Raw genomic sequence first — 10,346 nt, forward strand, 5'->3', positions numbered from 1 at the left:
CTCTAGACTGAGAGTTCTCTCTTACCCTGGCTGTCTTTGTGGTCTCGGCATCTATCACCACGTCTGGCGTAGATTAAATATTCTGTAAAAGTTTGCAATGAACGAGGTAGTAGAAGACGACTCTTTAAAAGAACTCAACTTCTAGTGTGCCATAAACCAGTCAAGACTTTGACAATAAGGAAGAAAAACAGCATGGTATCTAAACTGCTATTCAGTTATGTGTTGTAGGAAAACTTATCTATTGGATAGTTTCCCTAAATTAGTTCTCATCACACATCCTACCATTCACTTTCTTTTTTCTCTGATTTCTGCACTGACAAATGAATTGTTTTCTGTTAGCTTAAAAGCCAAATCTGTGTTATCTGTCACAGAAATACGTTATTCTGTCTGTCTGCTTTTGAGCCAGGCTGCTGCGCTTAGTTTAAGTAGAAATGTTTTTTATCTTATGCGCAGTTTCCATTTTACCTTGAATCCTAATTTTTGTTTTCTTGCCATTTCAGGTAAGACTATGAATTACGGCATTTCTTAAGTGAAACATTCGGGAATGAAGTGAAAATCGTAACCTATAGAAAAGAAATGATTTTTAAGTTATGTCTATTAATTTGACTGTAGATGTATATTATATTTACCTCCTTAGTAATGCGAGAAGACTTTGTGGGAAGCAGCTGCATCTGTTGTGCTCACCTGAACGTTACTGGAGGGTAAGCCACTTCGGTCCACAAAGAGGGTTTCATACAAGCAGAGTAAGGTGTAAATGGACCCACGGTGAAGCACATCCTTGGGGCAAGCACTGTTCCTCACTGAGCCACCATGGTTTACGTATTGGACTTTTGAAACTTAGCACTTCTGCCCCCAAGGGACTAACAAAAGTGAACATTCGTATGTCCCGCATTAAAAGTACTTTGAACTCTGTTTCAAAGGCTGTTTTTGGCACTCAGAATGAAATGATCTCACGTTTAGCTCAATTGAAGCCAAGTTCTCGAACCTTAAGAAAAGTATCGGATAGTGGCTGGTTAAAACAGAAAAACCTTAAGCAAGCCATCAAATCTTTGAAGAAGTATAGCGACAAATCAGCAGAAAATACTTCTCTTTCAGAAAAGCAACGTCCTGTTCTTGCTGAAGATACAGGTAAACAAAGCCTTTTTCATTACACACGTAGTATAACCACAAAATTTGGAGAGTCATTCTACTTTTTATCAAGTCATATTAACTCCTACTTTAAACGCGAGGAAACAATGCCTCAAAAAAAAGAAAATAAACATTTCCAGGACAAATCGGAACTGGAAGATACAAAGGTTGAAGAAGAGAAATCTAGCTCTTCGGATCTTGGCTTCCTGGTGGGTAAGCTAGAGTCAGAATCTTCCTTACGTTCTGAGGACAAACCCGCAAGTCCCAGCGGGACACCTGAAGCTCTTCCAGCTTCTACCAAACAGAGTATTGCCAGCTTTCTTTCTCGTCCCACTGAAGGTGTACAGGCTCTGGTAGGTGGTTATATTGGTGGACTTGTCCCCAAACTGAAGTACGATTCAAAGAGTCAGCCAGAAGAACAGGAAGAGACTGTTAAAGTCGAGCAACCTGCCAGCAAAGACAAAAATGCAGAGGAGAAAAAGCGGTTATCTCTTCAGCGAGAAAAGGCAAGTTGTTAGCAGTGTAGCTTGAAGTATCCATTTTGGTCCGATTCCTAAGTTTCATTTCCCTATGGGACCTAAGAAACGTCAATCGTTTGTTGGTATTACTAAAGCAGTTTCGTACTCTACTTACATACATTTTAATATGTTGTTATAGATCATTGCAAGAGTGAGTATCGATAACAGAACCCGGGCATTGGTCCAGGCATTGAGAAGAACAGCTGACCCAAAGCTCTGCATTAACAGGGTTGAAGAACTGACTTTTCATCTTCTAGAATTTCCTGAAGGAAAAGGAGTGGCTGTCAAGGTAATTCTAATTTATTGAATATGGTTTTGTCTTGGAATAAGAATACTAATATGCTTTCTAAGAGGGAGAAGGCAGAGTCTTTCATTTTTTTAATTTAAATACTTTGTGATTTGTATCATACACATGATGTGCTATAGAGTGAGTAATTGCCATAATTATTCTGTGATGTGTATTATGCTAAATACTCTCTCTTATTCTGTGATGATAAGTTATGCTGTTGGTACTACAATCTATACTTTGAGATGAAACATTTTAAAATAGAAGATAAAACTCAGTGCATTCATTGAATTGCCTATTAGTTGCCAAATAGTCATTAAATTTTTCTAAAATGCAATGTAGGTGTTTATACCATATGTCTACTCTTTTAAGACAAGAGATGTAATTTACAAGTAAAACCATTGCTGATTTTTATTTCATGAACTTTTTGTATTTGCAGGTTTAAAAATTTTAATGATCCTAATGATAATTGAATTGGTAATTATTTTCATAAAACAATGAGATTTTCTTGGCCTTGGTTTTTTCAAATACAAAATAGTGAAGCTAAATTAGACCCATTTAAACACACTGTTTCCAGAGAAATATTATAAAATATGAATGATGTGATTGAGTCTCTTTAAATCTGTACTGAGATGATTTGTAATATCTAATGAACAATTTAAAAATGTATAATATATAGATAATGTTAATGTTTGATTAGAGATGGGCTAACTTGCCATTCAGAAAGCTTAAATTAACTTAGTTCATATTTATTCCATTTTTGACAACCAACTTGCTGAAGAATTATGTAAGTCTTTAAATAAATTGGCCTTCTATAGTTTTATACTGTATAATTCATACATATGATATATATAAGCTAGACTTTAGAATTTCATTAATAAAACTGGGGATTATCTTTCATAGATATTTAATATCTTATCTAAAAGACAAATCTTCCAAATATGCTTTTAAGTCCAATGAACATTTCAGGGATAAAATGAAAGCAGAGCTCTGAAACAGAATTGTAACTTTAAAGAACTTTTAAAAACTGTTTTACTGAAGTGTAATACACATGTGGTTATTCGTATAAAGTTCAGTGAATATTTCACAAACTAAACGCATGCACGTAACTGACACCCAGATGAAGAACAGAATTTACCGGCGCTTGAGAAGCCTCCCTTGTTCCCCCTTCAGTCACAACCTCCCCAGAGTCGTTCAGACTAGATTAGTTTTGCTTGCTCTTGAACAGTATATAAACTATCGTGATTGGTTTTTGGCTTGGGTCATGATCTCGCGGTTCATGGGTTTGAGCCCCACGTCGGGCTCTGTGATGACAGCTGAGCCTGCTGTCTGCTTCAGATTCTGCATCTCCCTCTCCTGCTTGTACCTGTGTGCGCTCACTCTCTCTCTCTCTCTTTCTCTCTCAAAAATAAAGACTAAAAAAAAAAATTGAAAACATCCATATAACCCTCACCCAGTGTAAGAAACAATGGTTGCAGCACTCCCTGAGCACCTGTGTGCCCCCTTCCAGTCACTGGCTCCAGAAAGATGGCCCAGTGTTCCTGATTTTTAGCAGTATAGCTAAGTGGTGCCGTTTTTTGCATGTTGTACAAATGGAAGGATACAGCATGTACTTTTTAGGTATTTTTCACCTGACATTGTTTGTGAGAACCTCCTACGCTGGGTATGGTTGTGAAACATCTCCACTGTGGTGTAGTCTGTGGTAGGGATATAGTACAGTGTATTTATCCATGTTACTGCTGATGGACATCTGGATCGTTTCCAGTCTGGGAGTATTTAGGAATATATAGGTCTTTATTCTTTGGGAGTGCATACCCAAGAGGAGTTAGTATTCCTGGTCATGAAGTATGCCTCTTTTCATCTTTAGCAGATACTGCCAAGTGGCTTTGCGAAGTATTCATATCACGTTATACTTTTGCCAAAATTGTAGCAGCCTTCTGGTTGTTCTACTTCTTTTCCAGCATTTTGATTTTTTTTTAATTTTATTTTAGCCATTTCGTTAGATGTTTAATGATATTAAATTGTGGCTTTAGATTGCATTTCTTTGGTAACTATGAAGTTAGTCGGCAGTGTTTATTGGCCATTTGTATACTTCCTTTGTGAAGTGTGTGTTCCAGGTCTTATTCATTTTCCATTGGGTTGACCAGCTTTTTCTTATGATTTGGAGAATTTCTTTATATATTATGGATAGAAGTTTTTATATGTATGTATATATTACATACAATATGTCTAACATATATTGCATATATGTTACATACATATGTCGCATATATGTTACATATAATAGTTGCATGTATCTTTTTTGTAAATGTATTTTCCCACTCTTTGAGTTACCTTTTAACTCAGCTAGTTTCTCTGTTCCCCATTTATGGCCCTCTGTCTGAACCAGTCCCAGTTTTTCAGTCTTTTGTTTCTTTCCCCAATGATCAAATTGCCTTGAGAGAAGAAAAGCTATAGTCTGTGAGCTCACTGTTTAAAAATTTATTTATTTAAATTCTGGTTAGTTACCATACAATGTAGTATTCAGGAGTAGAACCCTGTGATTCATCACTTAGATAAAACACCCAGTGCTCAACCCCAGCAAGTTCCCCCTTAATGACCTTCACCCTTAAGCCCATTGCCCTACTCACCTCCCCTCCAGAAACCCCCAATTTGTTCTCTGTATTTAAGAGTCTCTAATGATTTGCCTCCTTTGCTGTTTTTATTTTATTTCTCCTTCCCTTTCCCTGTGTTCATCTGTTGTGTTTCTTAAGTTCCACATATGCGTGAAGAAATCATATGATACCTTTTTTTTCTGCCTGACTTATTTTGCTTAACATAATACAGTCTTGTTCCATCCATGTTGTTGCAAATGGCAAGATTTCATTCTTTCTGCTCTCCAAGTAGTATTCCATTATATATATATATATGTATGTATATGTATGTATACACACACACACATACCACATCTTCTTTATCCGTTTGTCAGTCAATGGACCTTTGAACCCTTGCCGCAATTTGGCTATTGACGACAGCACTGCTATAAACATTGCGGGTACATGTGCCCCTTTGAATCATTATCTCTTCTCCAGATTCTTAGCCTCCCTTGCCTTCGTTGCGTTTGCAGCTTCTAAGCAGATATTTTTATCTTTCATTAAACTCATCTAGTTGTTCTTGGAAAGAAACTTGTTCTACCCTAACCAGAAATGGAAATTTACATTCCCATGCTCCACCATTGTTCAGATTCTTCAAGTGGGGCCTGTAAGTTCAACATTAGTCAGGGCAAAAAAACAACCGAAAAAGGATTTAGAACAATAGTAGTTCAGATTTGATTTATCATAAAAATGAAATAAAATGAGTGAAACATTGGGATTTTTTAAAAATTTACTGTAGGTTACATATCACAAGTGTAGCTGCTACTCAACTTTTCCCTGAAACCTGGGTTGCTGACCACGTGAGATCTTTCTCTGTACAGAACCTAGAAACCTTTGGTAAACTCAGTATAGAACCCTACAGTCTAAGCTCTTGCCTCTGATCAACAGAACACTTGGAATCCTGAAGTCCTAGTTTTGTTTAAATGAATTATTTATATATTGTAATGAATTTGAATTTGAATTTATCATAGTAGACTAGCAGCTCTTGTCTTCTACCTTAGTTTGATTTATTAACTGACATTTGTTTATATTTCACTGTGAATTACCCTTATATTCCGTGTACACAAGATGGTTTATGTTTTTCTTTTGATACAAGTTTAATTTCCAATAATTGCTATGAAGTAGTTTCATCTTATTTAGGATTTGGAGAAAATATTTTATGTAATTATAATGTTAACCTTTTGTGGTAATAATTAATACTATATAAATTCATGTTAAGCACATTATGTTTTTTCTAATTAGCATTGTATGTTTTAAATAAAATATTTGGATTGAGGTTAATTTTTAACCTAGATGTTAGAAGAAGTATATTTTGAATATTAATTGACAATAATCTGTTAAAAAGTCATCATTTAAGTTTACTGAGAAATTAACAACCACTGACACTGTGATTATATGTGATGATGTATATGTGTTGGTTAAAAATACTCAAACATTTTCAATCTTGATTTGACAAAAGCAATAAAATATCTTTTCTCTCAATACAGGAAAAAGTTATTCCATATTTATTACGATTGAGACAGGTTAAGGATGAAACTCTGCAGGCTGCAGTTAGAGAAATTTTGGCCTTAATTGGCTACGTGGATCCAGTGAAAGGAAGAGGAATCCGAATTCTTACGATTGATGGTGGAGGGACAAGGTGAGGCTAGAAGAATTTTTTTTTACTTTTTTTTGTTTTGTTTTGTTTTGTTTTTTTTTTTTTGAGAAAGAGGGAGAGGCATGTGTGTAAGCTAAGGAGGGGCAGAGAGAGAGGGAGAGAGAGAACCCCAAGCAGGCTCGTGCTGACAGCACAGAGCCCAATACAGGACTTGAACCCACGAACTGCAAGATCGTGACCTGAGTTGAAATCAAGAGTGGACGTTTAACTAACTTAGCCACCAGGTGCCCTACAGAAATTATGTTTTAAATCTGCTGATCTAATTCAGCCATAGGGATTTTTTTAAACTGATTTGTTTAATTGTAGTAACTACATCATTATAAAACCAGATTTTTGAAATAAAACATTAGTTTTTCTTAATTTGTTACTTTATCGATCTAAGAACTTCTTTAGTATATACCTGGATTTGCTTTTATTTTAATTTGATCCAGTATTTCAGTTTGGTCTTTTCAGACCTTTTTGGTAGTTCAGGACAATTTACCAGCCATGATTCTGTTAAAATTTTGACAGTGTTTTATAATGTCCATTTTCTTTCATTATATTTACCTTACCCATGCTTATCAGTCGATTAGGCACTTAATAAAGTGATGGTTATAAAAGGAGTCTGCATCAGTAACTTCCTGAGTCCTACACCTGTACTTGGAGATGCCAGTTCTGGTGCTCCCAGAGCTGCCTAAGCACTCTCAGCGCAGAAGGAGAGCTTTCCACCATCAAACTCCATTCGTTCCGCTGGCAGTTCGTCCATGCTTCTTGCTCTTATTTTCCTCACTGCTTATTGGTTAGATTCTTCAGTGTTCACCTTTCCCCCCAAATTTTCTAGCATGGGTTCTAGTTTCCTGCCATCTCTGCCCCTACCTCTTAAACTCCTAGTACATGCCCAGCCTGTCATTCCTAGCTTACTTTGCCTCTCTGTTGCTCTCCAGTCTTCCTGCCTTGCCAGTTACTGTTTTGTATGTCCAAGTACCACCCTCACCTTTTTGTTAAATTCTAATGTTCTGGGTGCCAGCCAGATTCTTTTAATTTTGATGCCAATGTGAATGAGAGAGTGGATGATGAGAGAAGAGACTATTTAATAATCTAGTCAGAGGACAATAAAATAACAACTTCAGATGGTGGCAGCAGGTGGGAAGCAGGAGGAAGAAGAATATGTAAGGAAACTTTGAAGAAAAAGGGATTTGGATAGAGTTGAAAGAGGTCAAGATCAATCTTAATTGTAGACCCTATGGATGATTGGGACAGAATTGCAGGGAACGGGAAGGCGGTGGTTGGTATTGAGAAAGACTTTTGCACGTGTTGACTGTATATAAGGCTTCACACAGCACTATGGAAGTGCTAATTTGGCAAATGAAGGTGGAATTGACGAAGGAGAGAAAAGTCTTAGAAGATCTTTTGGATGTTTCTTACAGAAGGGAAATTCAAGAAAGTGAACATTATTCATATGATAAAGCAGTAATGAGTTGGAGATAATCATTCTGGTTCATAGAATTGGCTCCAAGTAATGAGAAGTAAGGAAAGTGGCAGTTGAATGAGTAAGGAATTTCACCGAGGAGCAGGAAGAAGCTAGTCGTCTTCTACCATTAAGTTCACAGCATTTAGGAAGGATGGTTATCATTTATTGATTCAGCTAGCATTTTGAGTGCCTTCCATGTTCTACACAGTGATTTGGATCCTGGAGTCACTCAGTAAGCAAAATCCAAGTCTTCATGGTACTTGCATTCCAGGGTAGGAAAAAGAACAAATAGGGGGAAAAAATGTATTTTTGAGTACTAATGGGTGTTATGAAAAAAAATAAAGCAATATGATCAAGAGTAACAGTGCTATTTTGTACTGTCAACAAAAGCCAGATTATGGAAAGAGCCCGAATGTCCATCAACTGATGAACGGACAAAGAAGATATGGCATAGGGGCGCCTGGGTGGCTAAGTCAGTAGAGCGTCTAACTCTTGGTTTTGGCTCAGGCCATGATCCCAGGATTGTAGGTTTGAGCCACGCTCAGTGTGGAGCCTGCTTAGGATTCTCTCTCTCCGTTGCCCCATCTGCTGGTCATGCCCTTTCTCTATAAAAAAATTAAAAAAAAAAAGATGTCATATATATGTGTGTGTAAATATATATATGTGCATATGTATATAAATATATATACACACACATATATACATAATAAATATCACTCAGCCATCAAAAAGAAATCTTGCCATTTGCAATGTTGTGGATGGAACTAGAATGTATTATACTAAAGAAAATAAGTCAAAGACAAATGCCATGTGATCTCACTCATGAGGAATTTAAGAAACAAAACAGATGAACCTAGGGGAAGAAAAGGAAAAGAAAGATAAAAACAGAAGGAGGCAAACCAGAAGATTCTTAAATACAAAGAACAAACAGGGTTCCTGGAGGGGGGGTGGACTGGGTGGGTGATGGGCATTAAGGAGGGCCCTTGTGCTGAGCACTGGGTGTGTTTATATGTAAGTGATGAATCACTAAATTCTACTCCTAAAACCAATGCTACAGTGTATGTTAACTAACTTGAATTTAAATAAAGTCTTGGAAGGAAAAAAAAAAAAGTAACAATGCTATTGTAAAGAGTGATCATGACTCTGACTTCTTTTCTTCCAATTAAAAAAATTTACTGAGATATTAAATTAGTGTCAAGTGTACAACAGTGATTTGATATCTGTATATTTGCAAAATGATCATAGTAAGTCTTGTTAACGTCCATCACCGCACATAGTTAACGATTTCTCTGTGTGCTGAGAACATTGAAGATCAGTTCTCTTAGTAACTTTCAAATATGCAATATAATATTATTAACTATGTCACCATGCTGTACCTTACATCCCTCAGATTTACTTATTATCTAACTGGATGTTTGTACCTTTTAATCTCTTCACCCATTTTGACAACCCCATCCACCCACCACCTTTGGCAGCCACCGGTGTGACTACGATTTCTTTCTGGAGAAGTAACATTTGAGTAGAGATCTGAAGGAATAGTCGAGAACATTCAACTATCTAGGTAGAATGAGGGAGGTATGTTGAAAAGAGGTTTGGGACCAATAAGTATTTGATTTTATAGAATAGGAGGTGTGTTAGTCATTCAGGGAGGAAATTGGAGTGAAGACATTTGGGGAATACTGGAATTAGGATGAGGGTAGGTTTAAGTGTGCGGTTTGCCACCAGAGGCGATTTGACCACCTGAGGACATTTGTCAATGTCCGGAGGCTTGTTGGGTTGTCGCAGCTGGGGGACTGCCACTCGCATCTGGTGAGAAGAGGGCAGTCACTGCTAAGTACCCTGCAGGGCACAGGACAGTCCCTACAGCACAAACTTGTCCGGCCCGAGATGTCACTCATGCTGCAGTTGGGAAGCCTCGGTTGAGGGGAACCTGAGAAAGCAGCCGGAATGGGAAGTTTATGTTGAAAGGAGGAAGGTGTGAGGCCTTGGGAGGAAAAGAACCTGCATCTTTTATTTCGTTTATATACGAGAGCCTAGTACCATGTTAGGCTGATAGAATCAACCTGGTGAGTACATTTATTTTTACATTTGTCCTGAAGTAATTTATAAATACAGCATTTAGAAATAGTTTTCTTCCTAATTATACATGTAAACCTTGGGAGGAAAAAAAAGAAAAGTATAAAGAAAAGCAAACAAAAATTGTAGCTCATAATTCCCAGATTATTTTTTTTAATTTTTTTTAATGTTTTATTTATTTTTAATACAGAGAGAGAGCATGAGAGGGGGAGGGGCAGAGAGAGAAGGAGACACAGAACCGGAAGCAGGCTCCAGGCTCTGAGCTAGCTGTCAGCACAGAGCCTGACGCGGGGCTCGAACCCACGAACGTGAGATCTGACCTGAGCCGAAGTCGGAAACTCAACCGACTGAGCCACCCAGGCGCCCCCCCAGATTATTTTTAATATTTTTATTTTGTTCAAATATTTTTTTCTTGCATGAGTATATATATGGGCATGTTTATTTCTTTTTATATGATAATGGAAGTCATTGTTAAATATATTTGTCCAGCATTATCTCTAATTCTTCATGTCCCCTCACTTTGATTTCATAATGTATCTCTTTAATAAGCCATCTTCTCTTCTCTTACCTCTCTTTAAATCCACAGTATTTCTTAAAA

General features: G+C 37.0%; 1 protein-coding gene across 1 annotated transcript in view; it reads left to right on the forward strand.

Annotated features, from left to right (window-relative positions):
• PNPLA8 (patatin like phospholipase domain containing 8) overlaps positions 1-10,346 on the forward strand; it is a 35,402-nt gene that overhangs the window by 4,947 nt on the left and 20,109 nt on the right. The window contains exons 2-5 of the mRNA XM_029918684.1: positions 501-1,634; positions 1,786-1,935; positions 6,053-6,205; positions 9,398-9,576. Of these exons, the coding sequence (XP_029774544.1) occupies positions 591-1,634; positions 1,786-1,935; positions 6,053-6,205; positions 9,398-9,576 (1,526 nt within the window). The 5' untranslated portion in view covers positions 501-590. The remainder of the gene's footprint in view (positions 1-500; positions 1,635-1,785; positions 1,936-6,052; positions 6,206-9,397; positions 9,577-10,346) is intronic.

This window comes from Suricata suricatta, chromosome 2 (genome assembly GCF_006229205.1).
Source record: "Suricata suricatta isolate VVHF042 chromosome 2, meerkat_22Aug2017_6uvM2_HiC, whole genome shotgun sequence".
In the NCBI taxonomy this organism is placed as follows: Eukaryota; Metazoa; Chordata; class Mammalia; order Carnivora; family Herpestidae; genus Suricata; species Suricata suricatta.